Source organism: Salmo salar, chromosome ssa19, assembly GCF_905237065.1.
Source record: "Salmo salar chromosome ssa19, Ssal_v3.1, whole genome shotgun sequence".
Classification (NCBI taxonomy): Eukaryota; Metazoa; Chordata; class Actinopteri; order Salmoniformes; family Salmonidae; genus Salmo; species Salmo salar.
The window spans coordinates 2,841,988-2,866,212 of record NC_059460.1 but is presented as its reverse complement, the minus strand read 5'-3'; the positions used below and the strand labels follow the sequence as shown (position 1 = coordinate 2,866,212).

Sequence of the window (24,225 nt, the reverse complement as noted above, 5' to 3'; positions counted from 1 at the left end):
ATGTATAGCCTACAATAATAAAGCTCAAAGAAAAAGAGGTTAAACAATGGCCTGAGCCCCGGGATGGTCTAGTGGCCTGAACCACTTCTAGAATCACATGTACTGTGTACAGCTGCAAGCATGGGTCTCTTCCTTCTTTCCTTTCATCTCTACCTCTTTATCTCTATCCTATCCAATAATCCTTTTTAAGCCAGAACGGTGTAGGTTACATGGTGACATTTGATACTTTTTTTTGTTATGCATCACTAGTTTTTCTTCCTCTAGTCCACAGGCCATCTTTAGTTCCCATCTCTCTTCACTGTGTTACAGTTCAATCTCAACTGTTCCTAGTTCCTCCTCCAAGCAGTCCCTTTTGTATTTTTATGGGAACCAAGGGCCGGCCAGCCAGTCATCTGTTTCTCTATTCTCAGAACTGCATTGTACTGTATATTTGTATTTGATTCAGAGGCTCCCTCCCACCCCTTCCCTCATTACTTGGAAGTGACTGCTTGGTTTAACTTGTAGAAAGACAGACACCGAGATAGATATGGCACAGAGGGTATGTAGAGAGCTCGTCATACACTAACATAGTATCAGAAAGGCTTGCAATAATCAAAGTCAAACAGAAGACAGAACATAATTTTCTATGGATCAAAGTAGGCTTTTTCTTTCAACAGAGATCTGTTGTACAACATGGTTACAGTGACAATTTCAACAAGGACTGGAGACCGGTGTAACTTCAGCTTCAGTAAGAAATGTATACTGGTAAGTTAGGTGTTCTCTCTATTGTATTATTATGTCAATGCTGTTCAATATTGTTACTAGTCGCCCTAACAGCTGCTTGTGACTGATCTCTATCCAATTTTATTCTGTGAATTAGTAGTTTATCCACATACTTGTATTGTTTGAGAGAGAGAACGGGAGAGAGAAAAATATAGATTAAACAGTTGTGACTCAACAACAAGACAAAGATGAATCATTCACTTTACACTGGTCCGCAACATACATATCACGACACAGCAGGCTATAGCCTACAGTATGTGTTGTACATACTGTATGTCATTCCATGTAGGGCCTCCACAATCAGATGCCCACCCTGGGCCTCATGTGACACACAGCTTGTCTGATCACACACGTCTGCATGCTGTGACTCAGAGAGTGGCCTAGAGATATCCCTGACTCATTCATTCTCATGGGGGTTTGTTTTCTCTGCAAATCTATTGTGAAATGCCATAGCCACTCTTTTTTCCACTAATGGACAAGACATTTCACTGTCATTCCAGCTGGGATTTTGGGGAGGGTTTTGGATCAACCCTAGCAATGTCAATTCATTGTACTTTCAATGTACTCTCAATGGACATAAGCAGCTAGATGTGCTGTCAAAGAGTAGAGGTATGTGTCATTTTAAATGTTGTCAGTGCTATGCTATTTCATGTTAATATGTCTATCAAATAAAACAACAATAAAGTATGAAAACATTTCTTTCTGGCCGTTCTGGTGTACTACTTTCTGGTCTACTAATACAATGTAATTGTGTAAACCAACTAGGCCTACCTGATGCTGCATTAGTCTTGATTTGCTAATGCAAATGAGCGTTTGGCCATGAGAACTGAAGTCCATAGATGGTAGTTGCTCAGATAGACATCTATGGACTCAATTCTTCTTGCCTGGCAGCTACAATCAGCAACCAATCACCTATCAAGGGCAACAGAGAAAAGGAAAGAAAAATTGTTTATTTGATTTGGGTAAGATATTGCAACAATGTCTGGCCCCTAAGCAAATACATCTGAATTATCATAAAGTTGCTTTGTTCTTATTATCAGCACACTGGCCCATTACTTTGAATTTGCATAAAAGAAGCAAACACACACACACACACACACACACAGAACGTGTGGCACATCTTCTTCGATGAGGTTTAACGGCGGTTGGCATCCAATAAATGTTGCTGTCACGTCCTGGCCAGTATAAGGATTAATTGTTATTTTAGTTTGGTCAGGACGTGGCAGAGGGTATTTGGTTTATGTGGTTCGGGGTGGTGGTTTTTCTAAAAAGGGCATTTGATTTATGTATTCCGGGGTTTTGGGGCACTGTTCCTTGTTTATGTAATTCTATGTTTAGTCTAGGTAATCTATTTCTATGTTGAGTTAATTGGGGTGGACTTCCAATTGAAGGCAGCTGTGTGGTGTTGCCTTTGATTGGAAGTCCTATATTAGTTGGGTGTGTTTGTCTGTGTATTTGTGGGAGATTGTTTATTGTCTAGCATGTATGAGCCTGAGAAGACTGTCGGTATATCTTGAGTTCGTTTTGTTGTTTTTGTGTTCATTTTGATTTAATAAATGTTCAAAATGAACAAACACAGTCCTGCTGCATTTTGGTCCTCCTTCACCGACGATAACTGTGACAGTTGCATTACCGCCACCTACTAGACTTAAGCAATAAGGCATGAGGGGGTGTGGTATATGGCCAATCGGAAAATATTCAGATCACTTGACTTTTTCCACATTTTGTTACGGTACAGCCGTATTCTAAAATGGATTAAATAAACAAAAATCCTCAGCAATCTACACACAATACCCCATAATGACAAAGAGAAAACATTTTTTTTTTTTTTTTTTAATATCCACAAATGTATGAAAAATAAAAAACAGTTACCTTATTTACATAAGTATTCAGAACCTCACTATGAAACTCGCAATTGAGCTCAGGTGCATCCTGTTTCCATTGAACATCCTTGAGATGTTTATACAACTTGATTAGAGTCCACCTGTGGTAAATTGATTGGACATGATTTGGAAAGGCTGTCTATAGAAGGTCCGACAATTGGCAGTGCATGTCAGAGCAAAAACAAAGCTATGAGGTCAAAGGAATTGTCCGTAGAGCTCAGAGACAGGATTGTTTCAAGGCACAGATCTGGGGAAGGGTACCAAAAAACGTCTGCAGCATTGAAGGTCCCCAAGAACTCAGTGGCCTCCATCATTCTTAAATGGAAGATGTTTAGAACCACCAAGACTCTTCCTAGAACTGGCCAAACTGAGCAATCAAGGGAGAAAAGCCTTGGTCAGGGAGGTGACCAAGAACCTGATGGTCACTCTAACAGAGCTCTAGAGTTCTTCTGTGGAGATGGGAGAACCTTCCAGAAGGACAACCATCTCTGCAGCACTCCACCAATTTGAGAAATCTAAAATATATTTCGATTTGTTTAACTCTTTTGGTTACTACATGATTCCATATGTATTTTCTCATAGTTTTGATGTCTTCACTATTATTCTACAATGTAGAAAATAGTAAAAATAAAGAAAAACCCTTGAAAGTGTAACGGTCGTCGTATGGAGTAGACCAAGGCGCAGCGGGTTGAGTGGTCATATTTACTTTTATTGAACGAACGAACGAACGAACGAACGAACGAACGAACGAACGAACGAACGAACGAACGAACGAACGAACGAACGAACGAACGAACGAACGGTCTTGCAGGCTACACACAGCAATGCAAAAACAACTTCCCACAATTCCCATAACAAACACACCCTTATACATAGGACCTTCAATCAGAGGCAACGAAGAACAGCTGCCTCCAATTGAAGGCCAATCCCTATTAACTAAACATAGAACTAAACACCCTAGATCTAACATAGAAATACACTAACCTAGAACATAACCCATAAACCCCGGAACACTCAAAACAAACACCCCTCTACATAACACATATCCCAACAAACCCCGAACCACATAAAACAAACACCCCCTGCCACGTCCTGACCAAACTATAATAACAAATAACCCCTTTACTGGTCAGGACGTGACAGAACGAGTAGGTGTTCTAAAACTTTTGACCGGTAGTGTACATTCCATCCCTGCAGTACAGTTTATAACCATTGCTATAAATGCAAAAAAAAATCCAATCTTACTGAAACATATATCACTTGTTTGTTTATCCCTCTGTACTGGTACAGATCTACTACTCACACCAATCCTCTCAGATCCCCCCCTTTGGCCCATCTTTCTCTACTTTCTTCACTGCATCAGTATATGACAACTTCTGCATTACTCTAAACGTAGAAACCTCAACCTGCCTCTCTCGCACGGGACATTTTTGATCCCCAGCCCCATGGGCACCAACCACTACAATTAACAAATACCACTTCTGTCTCATGCCCTTCTGCCCACTTCTCACACCTAGGAACCTCCCTCCAACATACTGCTGTCACATGCCAATAAGCTTGACTATTATTCTTTAAGAAACCATCTCCATTTTTTCCCTGCCATTTTAACTGATTCAAGCTCACCCTCTTCCACCTCACTCTTAAACCTCCTCTGCCTCTCTTTTCCCCTCCATTCCTCCTCCATATTCCAAGTATAAATCTCCTTATAATACCCCACTTCTCCTGACATATATACTGCTCAAAAAAATAAAGGGAACACTTAAACAACACATCCTAGATCTGAATGAAAGAAATAATCTTATTAAATACTTTTTCCTTTACATAGTTGAATGTGCTGACAACAAAATCACACAAAAATAATCAATGGAAATCCAATTTATCGACCCATGGATGTCTGGATTTGGACTCACACTCAAAATTAAAGTGGAAAACCACACTACAGGCTGATCCAACTTTGATGTAATGTCCTTAAAACAAGTCAAAATGAGGCTCAGCAGTGTGTGTGGCCTCCACGTGCCTGTATGACCTCCCTACAACGCCTGGGCATGCTCCTGATGAGGTGGCGGATGGTCTCCTGAGGGATCTCCTCCCAGACCTGGACAAAAGCATCCGCCAACTCCTGGACAGTCTGTGGTGCAACGTGGCGTTGGTGGATGGAGCGAGACATGATGTCCCAGATGTGCTCAATTGGATTCAGGTCTGGGGAACGGGCGGGCCAGTCCATAGCATCAATGCCTTCCTCTTGCAGGAACTGCTGACACACTCCAGCCACATGAGGTCTAGCATTGTCTTGCATTAGGAGGAACCCAGGGCCAACCGCACCAACATATGGTCTCACAAGGGGTCTGAGGATCTCATCTCGGTACCTAATGGCAGTCAGGCTACCTCTGGCGAGCACATGGAGGGCTGTGTGGCCCCCCAAAGAAATGCCACCCCACACCATGACTGACCCACCGCCAAACCGGTCATGCTGGAGGATGTTGCAGGCAGCAGAACATTCTCCACAGCGTCTCCAGACTCTGTCACGTCTGTCACATGTGCTTAGTGTGAACCTGCTTTCATCTGTGAAGAGCACAGGGTGCCAGTGGCAAATTTGCCAATCTTGGTGTTCTCTGGCAAATGCCAAACGTCTTGCACGGTGTTGGGCTGTAAGCACAACCCCCACCTGTGGACGTCGGGCCCTCATACCACCCTCATGGAGTCTGTTTCTGACCATTTGAGCAGACACATGCACATTTGTGGCCTGCTGGAGGTCATGTTGCAGGGCTCTGGCAGTGCTTCTCCTGCTCCTCCTTGCACAAAGGCGGAGGTAGCGGTCCTGCTGCTGGGTTTTTGCCCTCCTACGGCCTCCTCTACATCTCCTGATGTACTGGCCTGTCTCCTGGTAGCGCCTCCATGCTCTGGACACTACGCTGACAGACACAGCAAACCTTCTTGCCACAGCTTGCATTGATGTGCCATCCTGGATGAGCTGCACTACCTGAGCCACTTGTGTGGGTTGTAGACTCCGTCTCATGCTACCACTAGAGTGAAAGCACCGCCAGCATTCAAAAGAGACCAAAACATCAGCCAGGAAGCATAGGAACTGAGAAGTGGTCTGTGGTCCCCACCTGCAGAACCACTCCTTTATTGGGGGTGTCTTGCTAATTGCCTATAATTTCCACCTGTTGTCTATTCCATTTGCACAACAGCATGTGAAATGTATTGTCAATCAGTGTTGCTTCCTAAGTGGACAGTTTGATTTCACAGAAGTGTGACTTGACTTGGAGTTACATTGTGTTGTTTAAGTGGTCCCTTTATTTTTTTGAGCAGTGTAGTTGAAGTCGGAAATGTACATACACCTTAGCAAATACATTTAAACTCAGTTTTTCACAATTCCTGACATTTAATCCAAGTACAAATTCCCAGTTTTAGGTCAGTTAGGATCACCACTTTATTTTAAGAATGTGAAATGTCAGAATAATAGTAAAGAGAATGATTTATTTCAGCTTTTATTTCATCACATCCCCAGTGGGTCAGAAGTTTACAAACACTCAATTAGTATTTGGTAGCATTGTCTTTAAATTGTTTAACTTGGGTCAAACATTTCAAATAGCCTTCCACAAACTTCCCACAATAAGTTGGGTGAATTTTGGCCCATTCCTCCTGACAGAGCTGGTGTAACCAAGTCAGGTTTGTAGGCCTCCTTGCTTGCACACACTTTCTCAGTTCTGCCCAGATATTTTCTATAGGATTGAGGTCAGGGCTTTGTGATGGCCACTCCAATACCTTGACTTTGTTGTCCTTAATCCATTTGCCACAACTTTGGAAGTATGCTTGGGGTCATTGTCCATTTGGAAGACCCATTTGCGACCAAGCTTTAACTTCCTGACTGATTACATTTTAGTCATTTAGCAGACGCTCTTATCCAGAGTGACTTACAGTAGTGAATGCATACATTTCATACATTTTTTCCCCGTACTGGTCCCGTGTGGGAAAGGAACCCACAACCCTGGCGTTGCAAACACCATGCTCTACCAACTGAGCCACACGGGACTGATGTTTTGAGATGTTGCTTCAATATATCCACATAATTTTCCTCCCTCATGATACCATCTATTTTGTGAAGTGCACCAGTCCCTCCTGCAACAAACCACCCCCACAACATGATTCTGCCACCCTCGTGCTTCACGGTTGGGGTAGTGTTCTTCAGCTTGCAAGCCTCCCCCTTTTTCCTCCAAACATAACGATGGTCATTATGGCCAAACGGTTATCTTTTTTTCCCATCAGACCAGAGGACATTTCTCCAAAAAGTACAATCTTTGTCCCCATGTGCAGTTGCAAACCGTAGTCTGGCTTTTTTTATGGCGGTTTTGGAGCAGTGGCTTCTTCCTTGCTGAGCGGCCTTTCAGGTTATGTCGATATAGGACTCATTTTACTGTGGATATAGATACTTTTGTACCTGTTTCCGCCAGCATCTTCACAAGGTCCTTTGCTGTTTTTTGGGGTTGATTTGCACTTTTCGCACCAAAGTACGTTCATCTCTAGGAGACAGAACACGTCCCCTTCCTGAGCGGTATGATGACTGCGTGGTCCCATGGTGTTTTTACTTGCGTACTATTGTTTGTACAGATGAACGTGGTACCTTCAGGTGTTTGGAAATTGCTCCCAGGGATGATCCAGACTTGTGGAGGTCTACAATTTTTTTTCTGAGGTCTTGGCTGAGTTCTTTTGATTTTCCCATGATGTCAAGCAAAGAGGCACTGAGTTTGAAGGTAGGCCTTGAAATACATCCACAGGTACCTCTCCAATTGACTCAAATTATGTCAATTAGTCTATCAGAAAATTCTGGAATTTTCAAGCTGTTTAAAGGTACAGTCAACTTAATGTATGTAAACTTCTGACCCAACTTCTGACCCACTGGAATTGTGATACAGGGAATTATAACTGAAAGAATCTGTCTGTAAACAATTGTTGGAAAAAAATTACTTGTGTCATGTACAAAGTAGACGTCCTAACCGACTTGCCAAAACTATTGTTTTTTAACAAGAAATTTGTGGAGTGGTTGAAAAACGAGTTTTAATGACTCCAACCTAAGTGTATTTAAACTTCCGACTTCAACAGTACATCTTGTTCTTGTCTTGTCAAGGGACGCCATTTAACCGGCTGTCACAATCTCCGTACATGAGCCCCTCGGGATGTAGTACTCATATAGGTGGCGCTATAACCCTTATCATACTACAAAGAAATGAGAGGGGAATTTAGAGATACTGGGTATGAAGACGAGATGCTTCTGTCTCCGCCCAAACAATCATATTCGTTGTCCACTGAAAGCTGTTAAGAGCCCGCCTATTGCTCTCTTTGGATTGGTGGATACATCTCATTATTTGAATATTATTTTGAATATTCGATGTATTGACGTCAGCAGCCTGTATTCAATGGAGAGGGAGATGCTAGTCAGTTCAATTCCAGGGGCTGTATTGGAATTGGAAACATATGTTTACAATGCCAAAGCAAGTGAAATAGATAATAAACAAAAGGTAAATAAACAATATGAAATAAACAGTAAACATTACACTCACAAAAGTTCCAAGAGAATAAAGACATTTTTTAAAATGTCATATAATGTATACATACAGTGTTGTAATGATGTGCAAATAGTTAAAGTACAAAATGGAAAATAAATAAACATAAATATAGGTTGTATTTACAATGCTGTTTGTCCTCCACTGGTTGCCCTTTTGGCAACAGGTCACAAATCTTGCTGCTGTGATTGCACACTGTGTTATTTCACCCAGTAGATATGGGAGTTTATCAAAATGTGATTTGTTTTCGAATTATTTGTGGGTCTGTGTAATCTGAGGGAAATGTGTGTCTCTATGGTCATACATTTGGCAGGAGGTTCGGAAGTGCAGCTCCGATATTAAGCGGTTTTCGCAAAATTTCCGGGATGTCACGTGCATCACACTTATATCAGTACACTCGTACTGATAACCTTAGCATTGCGAAACATCTATGATATAAAATAAACCTCACGTATCAAAATAGCAATTCGTTGTATCTTGACTCAATTCAACACACTCAATCTTCCCCATAGACAACTCTGAACATGCTTAAGGCGGAGACATTTCGGGCGGAGTAAACCCTCTCCCTAGCCCCTTCCTCTCTTGGGAAAGCCCTGTTTGTGATCAGCCCAGAGGGCGTGGCTGATTATAGCTGTTTGTTGTGACGTGTACTAATGGGACGTCAACTGTGGCTTGTATTGATTAGAAAGGTTTCCAATTAGTTTCCGATGCTTCATTTAACGATAATGGTAAGTACATGTTCCATTTTGTTAGGTGATTGGTCTAACCACAGGTCTAGCTTGTTAACCGGCTGGTTTAGTGGTTAGCCTACGCTAGCTACCAGCTGTCGACCTGTCTTTGTACGTCTCGACGACAGCTGATGCAGCGAATACAGCTAACGGTAGCTATCTAACCTGTAGAACGACTGGACAAATCTGATACCTGGCCGCAACTATATATTTTGTAGCTAGCTAGCGATCTATATGTGTATAGCTGTCTCACTAGGTGATTAGATTTATATGTATGTATGTATGTATGTATGTGTTGTGTGTGTGTGTAATAGCAATAGCTCCCTTTACTGCATCTAATTCCTGTAAGCCACACAGTATTGTTATAGCAGCTTTCATTAGGAACGTGTGTGTGTGTGTGTGTGTGTGTGTGTGTGTGTGTGTGTGTGTCTCGGAAGTGGGGCCGAACAATGGGAGTGGGAGAGAACACTTGGCTGCCTATTCCCAGAGGTCTATTTGCTCATCAGCCCAGCCCCAGAGATCAAGTATCAGACCACAGTCCCACGCTCTTTCACAGTATGTATGTGACGAACTAGCTGTGTAGAGTAGAGTACACAACAAGTGCACAGCCCTCTGCCAGCCCCCCTGCTCTCTCTGCCAAGAAGCCTCTCCAGTCTTAGCAGGCAGGTGAGAGAGCTGCCCTAGCATACACTATAACTAGAGTTGGCCCTAGTTAGAGGTGTACAGCACTATACTGTACACAAACTACTTTGCTACCTGTTCCCAGAAGATTAAATGAGCTGAGATGAGTGAGATGGGAATCACATTGTGAGATGTGATACAATACAGTGCGGAGAAGCGAGTCGTTCCGCTCCACTGCATGGATCTGATGGGACCAGACACAGCTCGCATTTGCTCTACTCGTAGGCCTATTTGTTGACATTTGGCCTGATCAGAACTCTGTATGCAATTTCTCTGCTGAGAACCTGTTGGAGAAAAAATGAAATGGGTAATGCTGGGACAGGGCCATGGCTTGTGTGGTGTAGCAGCTAACAGGCAGGTGTGGAGCCAGAGCCCAGGCATTATTAACACAAAAAAGATTCCATTGGACGCCACATGTGAGACTTGTGTTCTGAAGGCTGAATCATGCTGGATCATAGCGGGGAACCTCTATGCTTCACTTCAGATGTCAAAACGACAGCAGTAGTAGTAAACCCACCAGTCCACAAAAGACTGGAAAAATACATTCTTAAGCTTTCGAACCAATGCTTTTCAGACTCGCTCCACCCAGTTGACAAATAACAGATTATAGAATTATTTGCTGAAGTGATTCAACATAACATAACTCTATCGAACTTAGGCTCCTTTCCTTGATTGACACAGAACAAAGCAAGGCTACACCTTAGTGTGCCTCAGAACCAACCATAGAACAAGAAAATACCAAAAGCTAGAATGTGAGCATCAAGCGATTCATTGCCTTTTCCATTGTGGCTCACGTCCTGTGTAAAGGTGGCCAGCCAAATCTTTTCTGAGGACAGTGAGGTGGAGTTAGTATCATGAAAGACAGAACCCAAAATCACAATAATCGGAGGATAGGATTACACCGTCCTGTCACCCAGCTGTTACTAGGTCAGAGGAGACTCATGATTAACTAAGTCTGCATCCTAAATGGGTCCCTATTCCCAATAGAGTGCACTACTTTTGACCCTATGTAAGGAATTGGGTGCCATTTAAGACACAACCTAAGGCTCAGCTACTGCTCATAACTTCACTCTCACTTAATGAATACAGTAGGAGTATTCATAATTCAAATGATGTGTACTACAGTTGAAGTCGGAAGTTTACATACACTTAGGTTGGAGTCATTAAAACAGTTTTTTCAACCACTCCACAAATTTGTTGTTAACAAACTATAGTTTTGGCAAGTCGGTTAGGACATCTACTTTGTGCATGACACAAGGATTTTTTTCCAACAATTGTTTACAGACAGATTATTTCACTTATAATTCACTGTATCACAATTCCAGTGGGTCAGAAGTTTACATACACTAAGTTGACTGTGCCTTTAACAGCTTGGAAAATTCCAGAAAATGATGTCATGGCTTTATAAGCTTCTGATAGGCTAATTGACATCATTTGAGTCAATTGGAGGTGTACCTGTGGATGTATTTCAAGGCCTACCTTCAAACTCAGTGCCTCTTTGCTTGACATCATGGGAAAATCAAAAGAACTCAGCCAAGACCTCAGAAAAAAAATTGTAGACCTCCACAAGGCTGGTTCATCCTTGGGAGCAATTTCCAAACTCCTGAAGGTACCACGTTCATCTGTACAAACAATAATACGCAAGTATAAACACCATGGGACCACGCAGCTGTCATATCGCTCAGGAAGGAGATGCGTTCTGTCTCCTAGAGATGAATGTACTTTGGTCCGAAAAGTGCAAATCAATCCCAGAACAACAGCAAAGGACCTTGTGAAGATGCTGGAGGAAACAGGTACAAATGTATCTATATCCACAGTACAATGAGTCCTATATCGACATAACCTGAAAGGCTGCTCAGCAAGGAAGAAGCCACTGCTCCAAAACCGTCATAAAAAAGCCAGGCTACGTTTTGCAACTGCACATGGGACAAAGATTGTACATTTTGGAGAAATGTCCTCTGGTCTGATGAAACAAAAAGATAACTGTCTGGCCATAATGACCATCATTATGTTTGGAGGAAAAAGGGGGAGGCTTGCAGGCCAAAGAACACCATCCCAACCGTGAAGCATGGGGATGGAAGCATCATGTTGTGGGGGTGCATTGCTGCAGAAGGGACTGGTGCCCTTCACAAAATAGATTGCATCATGACAAAATAGATGGCATCATGAGGGAGGGAAAATGATGTGGATATATTGAAGCAACATCAAGACATCAGTCAGGAAGTTAAAGCTGGTAGCAAATGGGTCTTCCAAATGGACAATGACCCCAAGCATACTTCCAAACTTGTGGCAAAATGGCTTAAGGACAACAAAGTCAAGGTATTGGAGTGGCCATCACAAAGCCCTGACCTCATCCTATAGAAAATGTGTGGGCAGAACTAATAAAGCGTGTGCGAGCAAGAAGGCCTACAAACCTGACTCAGTTACACCAGCTCTGTCAGGAGGAATGGGCCAAAATTCACCCAACTTATTGTGGCAAGCTTGTGGAAGGCTACCCGAAACGTTTGACCCAAGTTAAACAATTTAAAGGCAATGCTACCAAATACTAATTGAGTGTTTGTAAACTTCTGACCCACTGGGAATGTGATGAAAGAAATAAAATCTGAAATGAATAATTCTCTCTACTATTATTCTGACATTTCACATTCTTAAAATAAAGTGGTGATCCTATGACAGTTGGGATTAAATGTCAGGAATTGTGAAAAACTGAGTTTAAATGTATTTGGCTAAGGTGTATGTAAACTTCCGACTTCAACTGTGTATCGCGTATTGGATAACAAACAAACTTTTACATTAACGTGTACACTACCGGTCAAAAGTTTTAGAACACCTACTCATTCAAGGGTTTTTCTTTATTTTTACTATTTTCTACATTGTAGAATAATAGTAAAGACATCACAAATATGAAATAACACATATGGAATCATGTAGTAACCAAAAAAGTGTTAAACAAATGTAAATGTATTTTATATTTGAGATTCTTCAAATAGCCACTCTTTGCCTTGATGACAGCTTTGCCCACTCTTGGCTTTCTCTCAACCAGCTTCATGAGGTAGTCACCTGGAATGCATTTCAATTAACAGGTGTGCCTTCTTAAAAGTTAATTTGAGGAATTTCTTTCCTTCTTAATGTGTTTGAGCCAATCACTTGTGTTGTGACAAAGATGGGGGGGGTATACAGAAGATAGTCCATATTATGGCAAGAACAGCTCAAATAAGCAAAGAGAAACGACAGTCCATCATTATTTTTAGACTAAGGTCAGTCAATACGGAAAATGTCTTCAAGTGCAGTCGCAAAAACCATCAAGCGCTATGATGAAACTGGCTGTCATGAGGACCGCAACAGGAATGGAAGACCCAGAGTTACCTCTAATGAACTTATCCTGTGCAGCAGAGTTACCAGCCTCAGAAATTTCAGCCCAAATAAATGCTTCACAGAGTTCAAGTAACAGACACATCTCAACATCAACTGTTCAGAGGAGACTGTGGAAGGAGACCGGTGGAAATGTGTCCTTTGGTCTGGAATCGAAATTTGTGATTTTTGGGTTCTAACCACCATGTCTTTGTGAGATGTGATGTGGGTGAACGGATCATCCCCGAATGTGTATTTCCCACCGTAAAGCTTGAAGGAGGAGGTGTTATGGTGTTTTGCTGGTGACACTGTCTGTGATTTAATTATGAATCCAAGGCACACTTAACCAGCATGGCTACCGCAGCAATATGCCATCACATCTGGTTTGGGCTTAGTGCCCTCATCCAGGCCGAGGTGGTGAGACACAGGGATTGCACCATAGGCCTTGTTGATCTCTACACCAGACAGGATGCTCTTGCCAGCATATTTGGGGTCCAACATGTACGCTGTGGCGTGTATGGGCTTCAGGCAGAAGTCTTCACGCTTTTTGATGTATTTCAGAACTGCAGTTTCCTCTGCTTTCAGGTGAAGTGGGCAGTATGTATTTCTTCTCTTACATCTGCAAGCAGAGTCTGAACATCAGACAGGATGGCATTTTCTCCCTCAATCCGTGCAATGTCTACTGCTATAGGTTTCAGGCTGCTTACCACTCTCCCCCAAAATACATCATCCAGGAGGATCCTCTTGATGGGGCTGTCCATATCGGCAGACTGTGATATGGCCATTTATTGGAGAGACTCCTTCCCCTCCAGGAGACTGTTAAACATGATGACAACATCACCCCAACAGGTGTTGCTGGGCAGCTTCAATGTGGTGCTCTTATTCTTCTCACTTTGCTTGGTGAGGTAGATTGCTGCTATAACTTGATGACCCTTCACATACCTAACCAGCAGCATACCACCTTGCATCCCACTGCTGGCTTGCTTCTGAAGCTAAGCAGGGTTGGTCCTGGTCAGTCCCTGGATGGGAGACCAGATGCTGCTGGAAGTGGTGTTGGAGGGCCAGTAGGAGAACTCTGGTCCTCTGGTCTAAAAAATATCCCAATGCCCCAGGGCACTGCCCTGTGTAGGGTGCCGTCTTTCGGATGGAATGTTAAATGGGTGTCCTGACTTTCTGAGGTCATTAAAGATCCCATGGCCCTTATTTCCCTCATTAAAATGCAAATACATTTTTGACATGCGTTTTTCTGGATTTTTTTTGTTATTCTGTCTCTCACTGTTCAAATAAACCTACCATTCAAATTATAGACTGATCCTTTCTTTGTCAGTGGGCAAACGTACAAAATCAGCAGGGGATCAAATACTTTTTTCCCTCACTGTATTTGTATTTTCATGAATGTTAAATATTTATATTTCTGTAATTTGAAATTCGCGTTCTGCAATTTCACTGGATGTTGGCCAGGTGGGACGCTACCGTCCCACCTGCCCATAAGAAGTTAACTTCCCATGGAAACTTTCCAGAAAAATTCCAGAAATTTACCGTAAAGTTTCCAAACCTTTGCAACCCTACATGCAACAATTTCAAAGATTTTACTGAGTTACAGTTCATATAAGGAAATCAGTCTGAAATAAAATAATTAGGCCCTAATCTGTGGATTTCACATGACTGGGCAAAGGCACAGCCATGGGTGGGCCTGGGAGGGCATAGGGGAGCCAGCATTATTACAGACAGAAATATGCCTCAGCACCCCTCAGACAATCCCGCAGTTGAAGAAGCCAGATGTGGAGGTCCTGGGCTGGCGTGGTTACACGTGGTCTGCTGTTGTGAAGCTGGTTGGACGTACTTTGCTCCGTTTGTCTTTGCCTCAAACCTGCCTAGTCTCGTAGTCCCTGAAAACATCCCCACCGCATGATACTGCCACCACCATGCTTCACCGTAGGGATGGTGCCAGGTTTCCACCAGAGGTGACGCTTGGCATTCAGGCCAAAGAGTTCAATCTTGGTTACATCAGACCAGAGAATCTTGTTTCTCATGGTCTGAGAGTCCAAACTTCTTACATTTTAAGAATGATGGAGGCCTCTGTGTTCTTGGGGACCGTCAATGCTGCAGACATTTTTGGTAGCCTTCCCCTGATCTGTGCCTCGACACAATCCTGTCTTGGAGCTCTACGGACAATTCCTTCGACCTCATGGCTTGGTTTTTGCTCTGACATGAACCGTCAACTGTGGGACCTTATATAGACAGGTGTGTGCCTTTCCAAATAATGTCCAATCAATTTGAATTTACCACAGGTGAACTCCAGTAAAGTTGTAAAAACATCTCAAGGATGATCCGATCAATGGAAACAGGATGCACCTAAGCTCAATTATCGAGTCTAATAGCAAAGGGTCTGAATACTCTTGAAATAAATAAGGTATTTCTGTTTTTTTAATAAATTGGCAAACTTTTCAAAACTGTTTTTGCTTTGTCATTTTGGGGTATTGTATGTAGATTGATGAGGAAATGTTTTTATTTAATCAATTTGAGAATAAGGCTGTAATGTAACAAAATGTGGGGTCTGAATACTTTCCGAATGCACTGTAAGTAAGCTGTGTTACTCTTGCTCCTTTGTGTCTATTCGCTAAAGCTGGCTCTTCTCCCACACTGTACATTAGCCTAACCCACCTCACACTTCACACATCCACATTTAGTCTGCCCTCCAAATGGTTGTTGACATGTTTCTTGTTTGCTCTGGTAGGAGTGGGTACGTTGGTGCCCCTAGCCCCAGCCCCCTGGTCTGTGGGATGACTTGATGAGTGTGGTGGGGTGTGGCGGCGGGGAACGGAACAGCAGAGAGACTGAGTGAGAAGAATGGGCAGTAGGGTCTGTGACTGCAGGCTTGCTGTCTCCACTGGTGTCCCCACTGCGGTCCTCTACGGCTCCCTGTCCCTGTTTGTCTCCATCCTGCACAACGTCTTCCTGCTCTACTACGTGGAGACCTTTGTCTCCGTTTATAAGATCGACAAGCTCTCCTTTTGGGTCGGCGAGGTGAGTGACAGTTCCTGCCTTCAATGGATTATTATAATATTTGTGGTTTGGACGCTTTCTGCTTTAGACAATGACACAGGTGTTGGATAAAGCAGAAAGACTGATACCCTGGCTTTTTTCTGGGTTAGGATGCTTAACCGTACTGTTATACTAACTCCTCCACCACTGACTCTCTGTCCCACACAGACAGTGTTCCTGATATGGAACAGCTTAAACGACCCTCTCTTCGGCTGGCTGAGTGACCGCTCCTTCCTCAGCTCCCCACAGTAAGACGTTCTCTTTCCATCGTTTTCTCAAATCAATGGTGCACCTCTCTCTCTCTCTTTTCAATCTCTTCGTCTCTCTCTCTCTTTTTCACACTGTCTTGAAAGCATAGTTGGATAGCACAGTTAGTGAAAAGGGGTAGAATTTTCTTTACCATTGCACTATACTTTTTTTCTCTCTCCCCTCTATCGTAGATCTGGCCCCCAGATCTCCAGCCCAGAGGTGGTACTAAAGCGGCTGGCTGCCCTCTCTAGGAATGGCCCCCTGTTCGCCCTCTCCTTCCTGGCTTTCTGGGTGTCATGGGCGCGGCCGGGCCTCCAGTTCCTGGTGTGCTTGTGCCTGTATGACGGCTTCCTCACCGTGGTGGACCTCAACCACAACGCCCTGCTGGCCGACCTGGCCGTGTCGGCCTACGACCGCACGCGCCTTAACTTCCACTGCTCTCTGTTCAGTGCCCTGGGCTCGCTCTCTGTCTTCCTGTCCTACTGCGTCTGGGACAAGGGTGACTTCTACTCGTTCCGGCTGTTCTGCGTAGCGCTGGCGGCCGTCTCGGCACTGGGCTTCACCGCCGTGTCGCGCCTGTTGAAGGGCCGCTTTCAGAAGGAGGCGTGCCTGAGACAGGACGAGGCGCTGAAACTCAAAGAGTAGGTGACATTATTATTCATCATGTATGCACTTGAGAAACACTTGGTTTACATTATGCACTGACAAGCAAGTGGTAACTGAATAACGACACCCATTCTTGGTTTGCTTCCCACAACTCACCTTATGGCCTCAAATCAGGCGTTTAATCTTTCTACTCCTGTGGTGTCTATTCCAGCCTTAGCCAGGCATATTTCTTGCTAATGGGAATTTTAAAGAGACTGAAATGTGAGCAAATAGAATTGATGCACAGTTTGCACACAGTTATTCAGTCTGTTGGGCAGGTAGATAAACAGCAACACCTGCTCAGGTTACAGACTCAATCCCGTGTGTGTGTGTGTGTGTTTGATGTTACACTAGTTGTCATTTCACTAATCCCCCCTTCCCTCTCGCTCAGGTTGAGTATTGGCCAGAGCCCTCTGACCCAGCAGGAGAAGCCAGTCACTCTAGGAGAGTATCTAAGGCAGCTCTCCAAGCACAGAAACTTCATGTGGTTCGCCTCTATGAACCTTGTCCAGGTGTTTCACTGTCACTTCAACAACAACTTCTTCCCTCTGTTCCTGGAGCACCTCCTCTCTGACAGCATCTCTGCCTCCACCGGCTCCATTCTGCTGGGTAAGAGGAGTACTGCTTAGATATATGCACCATGACAAGGGAAGGGCCTTAAGTATAGAATGGGCTTAGTTTCATACACTGGTCCCAGATCTGATTGTGCTGTCTTGGCAATTTCTATGGCCATTGTCACGTTTGGCCTGACAATGACCATAGGAGTTGGCAAGATGGCACAAACGGATCTGGGACTAGGCTATTCGTTTTGGTCTGTTTACATTTTATGGAAGGATTAGTTCTTAGAATGTGAGGAAACACAATTTATCACTTGTCTGCATACATTTAATAAATGTGGCTTTTCAGTCCACGGTCACACTTTTATTTGGTTAGTCTGGATTTTCCATCTGTATACTTTCAACAATCTATCAGTCGATAAGCAACTGCTTGTTAAGATTAGGAGATAAGGGCTAAGGTTAGGGTTAGTACAGTAGATGGTTAGTTGAAATTTGACTCATAGTCTGTAGATAGATAATCCATCTGTAGATGTTCTACAGACTATCCAAATAAAGTGTTACCCAGTCCACTAACAGCTGCTCTTGACAACTCCTCACAGGGATCTCCTACATAGCACCCCACCTGAACAACCTGTATTTCCTGACCCTGTGCCAGCGTTACGGGGTCTACACGGTCATCCGCTGGCTGTTCCTCGTCAAGCTGGCTCTCAGTGTGGCCATGCTCTTGGCCGGGGCCGACCAGGTCTATCTGCTGTGCATCTTCATCGCCAGGTACTGACACACACACAAACCCACACACACACTTTTTTCATTCAATTGAATACTGTGCGCTAGCTGCTAATGTAAGATACTAACATCGTTTGCTAGAAATGTTAATAAGTAACACATTTGTATTTCATTTTACATATCAAGGTCATGTATTCAAGTCATGAAAGTTATTTTCATATCAAGGACCCAGTGTCATGTGTTTTTACAATACATGTCGAAGCTGAGCAAATCAATGAAGATTCCCAGCTTACCCAGCAGTTTTGTGTGGCTCTGTTTGCATTGTACCTGGCTGGGTGTTGTGTGTCAGCCAACCAACCAATCCCTTTATCAACATGGGGCTGGCAGCAGCTGGGTGCAGCCTACCACTAGTCCCCTTGGCACAGTGCCATTGTTTTCGTAGACCGAAATGAGATGGTCATAGTGGAGGAGAGGCTTTTTTTCTGTTGGTTTGGGCCTTTATATAAATGCCTTGACCTTTTAGCCCAGGAGGGGTTTTTTCCCTTCTCCTTTTTTTTCCCTTCTAAACTCATGCTCGGGAAAATCGGTTGCATATTCCACATCGTTGTATATTAGCAGATCACATCAAAATCATGTTTTATTTGTCACATGCCTCGTAAACAACAGGTGTACACTAACAGTGAAGTGCTTACTTACGGGCCCTTCCCAACAACGCAGAGAGAAAAAAAAAGATAATAACACAAGGAATAAATACACAATGAGCAATGACAACATGGTTATATACACGGTGTACCAGAACCGAGTCGATGTGCAGGAGCACGATGCAATTGAGGCAGACACACACATACAGGTATGTGCCAAGTGACTTGGCAACAGGATGGATAAAAAGCAGCAGCGTATGTTATGAGTTAAACGAGTTAGTGCGGGGGGGGTCAGTGCAGATAGTCCTGGTAGCTATTCGGTTAACTACACTGAACACAAATATAAACACAACATGTAAAGTTTCATAAGCTGAAATAAAAGCTCCACAAAATGTTCCGTACGCACTAAAAAGCTTATTTCTCTCATGTTGTACACAAATGTTTTCACATCCCTGTTAGTGAGTATTTATCCTTTGCCAAGATAATCTATCCACCTGACAGGTGTGGCATATCAAGAAGCTGATTAAAGAGCATGATCATTACAAAAATGTGCAGTTTTGTCACACAACACAATGCCACAGTGTCTTGCAATTGGCATGCTGACTGCAGGAATGTCCACCAGCTATTGCCAGATAATTTAATATTTACTTTTCTACCATAAGTCGCCTCCAATGTTGTTTTAGAGAATTTGGCAGTGCTGTATGTCCAACTGGCCTCACAACCGCAGACCACGTGTAACCACGCCAGCCCAGGACCTCCACATCCGGCTTCACCTGTGGGATCGTCTGAGACCAGCCACCTGGACAGCTGATGAAACTGTGGGTTTGCACAACTGAAGAATTTCTGTAAAAACTGTCAGAATCTGTCTCAGGAAAGCTCATCTACGTGCTTGTCGTCCTTCTCAGATGAATCCCAGTTTCAACTGTACCGGGCAGATGGCAGACTGTGTATGGCGCCGTATGGGCAAGTGGTTTGCTGACGTCAACATTGTGAACAGAGTGCCTCATGGTGGCTGTGGAGTTATGGTATGGGCAGGCATAAGCTATAGACAATGAACACAATTGCATTTTATCAATTTGGATGCATAGAGCTACTGTGACAAGATCCTGAGGCCCATTGTCATGCCATTCATCCGCCGCCATCACTTCATGTTTCAGCATGATAATGCAGGGCCCCATGTTGCAAGGATCTGTACACAATTCCTGGAAGCTGAATATGTTCCAGTTCTTCCATGGCCTGCATACTCACCAGACATGTCACAAATTGAGCATGTTTGGGATGCTCTGGATTGACGTGTACAACAGCAGGTTCCAGTTCCCGCCAATATCCAGCAACTTCGTACAGCCATTGAAGAGGAGTGGGACAACATTCCACAGGCCACAATCAACAGCCTTATCAACTTTATGCAAAGATGTGTCATGCTGTATAAGGCAAATGGTGGTCACACCAGATACTGACTTTTTGTCTGATCCACAACCCTACTTTTTTTTTTTTAAAGGTATCTGTGAGCAACAGATTTATATCTGTATTCCCAGTCATGTGAAGTCCATAGATTAGGGCCTAATTCATTTATTTCAATTGACTGATTTCCTCATGTGAACTGTAACTCAGTAAAGTCTTTGAAATTGTTTCATGTTGCGTTTTTTTCTATTTTTGTTCCGTGTATTTAGCAGTCTTATGGCTGTGGGTAGAAGCTGTTCAGGGTCTTGTTGGTTGCGGACTTGGTTCATCGGTAGCGCTTGTCGTGCGGTAGCAGAGAGAACAGTCTATGGGTGACTGGAGGCTCTTTTTTTTTTTTTTACGGCCTTCCTCTGACATCGCCTGGTATAGAGGTACTGGATGGCAGGGAGGTCAGCCCCAGTGATGTACTGGGCCGTACACACTACCCTCTGCAGAGCCTTGCGGTCGGATGCCAAGCAGTTGCCATACATAACAATGATCTAGCCAGTCAAGATGCTCTCAGTGGTGCAGCTGTAGAACTTTTTGAAGATCTGAGGGTCAGTGCTAAATCTTTTCAGCCTCCTGAGGAGAAAGAGGTGTTGTCATGCCTACTTCGTGTGTGTGTGTGTGTACCATGTTAATTCCTTGAAGCTCTCAACGTGCTCCACTACAGCCCTGTCGATGTGAATGGGGGTGTGCTCGGTCCTCCGTTTCCAGTAGTCCCCTATCAGCTCCTTTTGTCTTGCTGACGTTGAGGAAAAATTGGAAACGGTGTTGACAATACTTCAGCTCTGAAATATGCTTATACTCTTGTGCTCCTTCTCTCCCCCCGCCCCAAGTAACCGGGTGTTTACAGAGGGCACCTGCAAGCTGTTGAACTTGGTCATCACAGACCTGGTGGATGAGGACTTTGTGGTGAACCAGCGCCAGCAGGCGGCGTCAGCGCTACTCTTCGGTATGGTGGCCCTGGTAACCAAGCCTGGCCAGACCTTTGCTCCTCTCATCGGCACCTGGTTGCTGTGTGTCTACACAGGTATAAATTGGCAGAGGGGCAAAAGTACAAAAGTCTGTTTTAATAAAGGCTCCTCGAAAATGGAGGAGATACTAGAATCAAACTAATTTCACTAACCTTCTCTAGGCGGATTCCCACGCATTCATGCCTGTTCTTTATTCTCAACATCTCTCTTTATTTCCAGGCTATGATATCTTTGAGAGAAACTCCATACAGGACTCTGCGGCAGCGATGGCATCCCCTGTCTCAGGCCAAGCAGGCTTCACTGTTCCACTTCGCCAGGGCTGTTTCTACCTACTGGTGTTTGTGCCCATCTCCTGCGCCCTGCTGCAGCTACTGGCCTGGTCCCGCTTCAACCTCCACGGCCGCCGACTGCAGGGCGTCAAGGCCCAGAGGCAGGGAACCCAGCACCGCCACCTCATGGATGTCAAGGCCATCTGATCTGAGTCCAGCCCTTCCGCACCTTCACTCAACTGCATGATGCTATGCCACCATCTGCCACTGGGGTCAGCAGAATGGGACACTGGAGAACTGATTTAAATCCCACTGTCAGGGACAAAAATATACTGTGAGAATCTTTGCCTTATTTTGATATTAAGAGGACAAAGACTATATGTATGAACTGATGACTAAATGATACAGCAGAGCCAATCAAAGAATAAGATTCCCATGCCCCTCTCTGGGACAGGGCGAGTAGACCATCCTAGGTTGAGGCGCAGGCTGGAATGCATTTCCATCCCCAAAGGAACACAAATTGTCACCAACTTTGCTATTACAGTGTGGTTACCCATTTTTGTATTTTTCACCCCATGGCAAAATGTGTTAAATTGCTGTGTGAAGAAAAAGATTAAGTATGAAAAAAATGGGTGTATGTGCACGAGTATAAAATCTAAAGCCTGATTTGCATGGACCTTGCGCTTTAAATTACAATTAGTGTTGAACCATCACCATGCTATTCTCTGTATCTTTATGAAGTACTTCTAGTACTAATCTGCATGTTCAGAATTGTAAAAAGTCAAGCAACTATTTCTCTATTTGTTTTACTGTGACCAGATAGACTATTTCTACTAAAATAGCTGCCATCTCCAATTTTCAACTGAATTGCCTCGTGTTTTCTCACGTATTGTTGTAACGTTTTAAGGTGATGTGTTTATCATTTATGTAGCTATTACAAAACAAGGCCCTAAACAACTTCTGTTTACATGTGTACCCCAGTTCAGTAATGTATTTTTACACAGTGTACAAAACATTAGGAATATCTGCTCTTTCCATGAGACTGACCAGGTGAAAGCTATGATCCCTTATTGTAGTTAAATCCACTTCAATCAGTGTAGATGAAGGGTTAAAGAAGAATTTTTAAGCATTGAGAAATGGATTGTGTATGTTTGCCATTCAGAGGGTGACTGGGCAAGGGAAAATATTTAAGTGCCTTTGAACAGTAGGTGCCAGGCGCACCAGTTTGAGTGTCAAGAACTGCAACGCTGCTGGGTTTTTCATGCTCAACAGTTTCCTGTGTTTATAAAGAATGGTCCACCACGCAACGGACATCCAGCCAACTTGACACAACTGTGGGAAGCATCCATGTGGAACGCTTTTGACACCTTGTAGAGTCCATGCCTTGGTGAATTGAGGCTGTTTTGAGGGCAAATGTGGGTGCTACGCAATGTTAGGAAGGTGTTCCTAATGTTTTGTACACTGTATGTACTGTACCATGAAGAGACGTGAGAAACAAAGATTTGACTGAAAATGTGAAACTGTTGTGTCATGATGATGACCCAACTATATATGATCATCATGAAGAACACATTCCGTATTTTTTCCAAAGTTCCATTTTGAATACTGCTGCTACGTGGTTTTCTATGTGAACAGAGTATTAAGGAGTCTTAAATTCCATCATATTAGTATTACAATTTTTTTCTAAAATATTGTGATAATTTGAAGACACCTTGATGGTAGTGTTTTTAAGTGACTCAGGAATTGTAGTTTCAGCACCATGTGATTTACGTAGCCAGAATGGAAAGCAGACGTTTGATCTTATAAGACATCCTTATGGTATACAGCAGAGATGCCTGTATTTGCCAGTTTTGTTATGGAATACTGTACAATGTTTCTGTCTGGTTGTACCCCTGCTCATTGTAGCATCGGCCATTTCCGACCATCTTTGTGACCTTTATTAAAGTGATCTCACTACTTGAGAGCTTGTGGAATGTGTCTTGTTGCTCACTTTCACAGATGTGTTATGGTCTGTTAGGACAAGTCTAACTCGCAGCCTTGCACCAAACCCAGGAGCTCATGTCTGTGTCCGGGCTACCTTCACTTACTAGACTAGGACAGGTAGAGTGTCTCACCTCGGGCCTCTTAAACCTAATGACTAAATTCCAAATACCTTTCATTTTAATTAAGGTCCAATGCAGCTGTTTATATCTCAATATCAAATCATTTCTGGGTAACAATTAAGTACCTTACTGTGATTGTTTTCAAATGAAATGGTCAAAAAGAAACAAAAGTAGCTTCTTGGCAAAGAGATTTTTGCTAGGACCGTCTATGATTGGGGTGGGGAAAACAGGAAACTAGCTGTTATTGGCAGAGTGGTTTGGAACTGTCTTATTGGTCTATTAACTAATTTACTCAACTTCATCCCACCAAAACAGGCTGAAATTTCAGGTGCTTTTTTTCAAACAGCTCTTACACTAAAAGGGAATTATCATTTTTACAATTTCACAGTATTATGCTAACCTCAGTAGTGTGGAAATATATATATATATATATATATATAATAAAACACAGGAAAAGCATGTTTTTTAACTGCACTTGGCCTTTAAATACCTAATAGGACCACATCACATGATTTTTAACCAGGCAAGAACAGAAAAACATAAGTACTCACTGCACAGCATACACAAAGATAATGTGTGACAAATATCCGTAAACATGGCTTCTG

General features: G+C 43.3%; 1 protein-coding gene across 2 annotated transcripts; it reads left to right on the top strand.

Moving 5' to 3' along the window:
• Positions 1 to 729: 729 nt before the first annotated feature.
• On the top strand, positions 730 to 23,479 carry LOC106578307 (transmembrane protein 180). 2 transcript variants are annotated; one of them, XM_045701988.1, is made up of 8 exons: positions 730 to 744; positions 15,707 to 15,996; positions 16,183 to 16,262; positions 16,455 to 16,904; positions 17,300 to 17,517; positions 18,065 to 18,236; positions 21,112 to 21,305; positions 21,469 to 23,479. In XM_045701988.1, exons 2-8 carry the CDS (start codon positions 15,820 to 15,822, stop codon positions 21,723 to 21,725), a joined length of 1,548 nt encoding a protein of 515 aa, XP_045557944.1. In that variant the 5' UTR covers positions 730 to 744; positions 15,707 to 15,819; the 3' UTR covers positions 21,726 to 23,479. The 2 variants fall into 2 exon arrangements, with proteins under 2 accessions (XP_045557944.1, XP_014012464.2); XM_014156989.2 differs by lacking the exon at positions 730 to 744 and adding an exon at positions 8,673 to 8,937.
• Positions 23,480 to 24,225: the final 746 nt, after the last annotated feature.

What these genes read in the sequence shown, in the direction of transcription:
- LOC106578307 (XM_045701988.1), top strand. Translation starts at nt 15,820, where the DNA reads ATGGGCAGTAGGGTCTGTGACTGCAGGCTTGCTGTCTCCACTGGTGTC. An exon ending in CACCGGCTCCATTCTGCTGG is followed by an intron (nt 17,518 to 18,064) that starts GTAAGAGGAGTA and finishes AACTCCTCACAG; the next exon opens with GGATCTCCTACATAGCACCC. An exon ending in GTTGCTGTGTGTCTACACAG is followed by an intron (nt 21,306 to 21,468) that starts GTATAAATTGGC and finishes CTTTATTTCCAG; the next exon opens with GCTATGATATCTTTGAGAGA.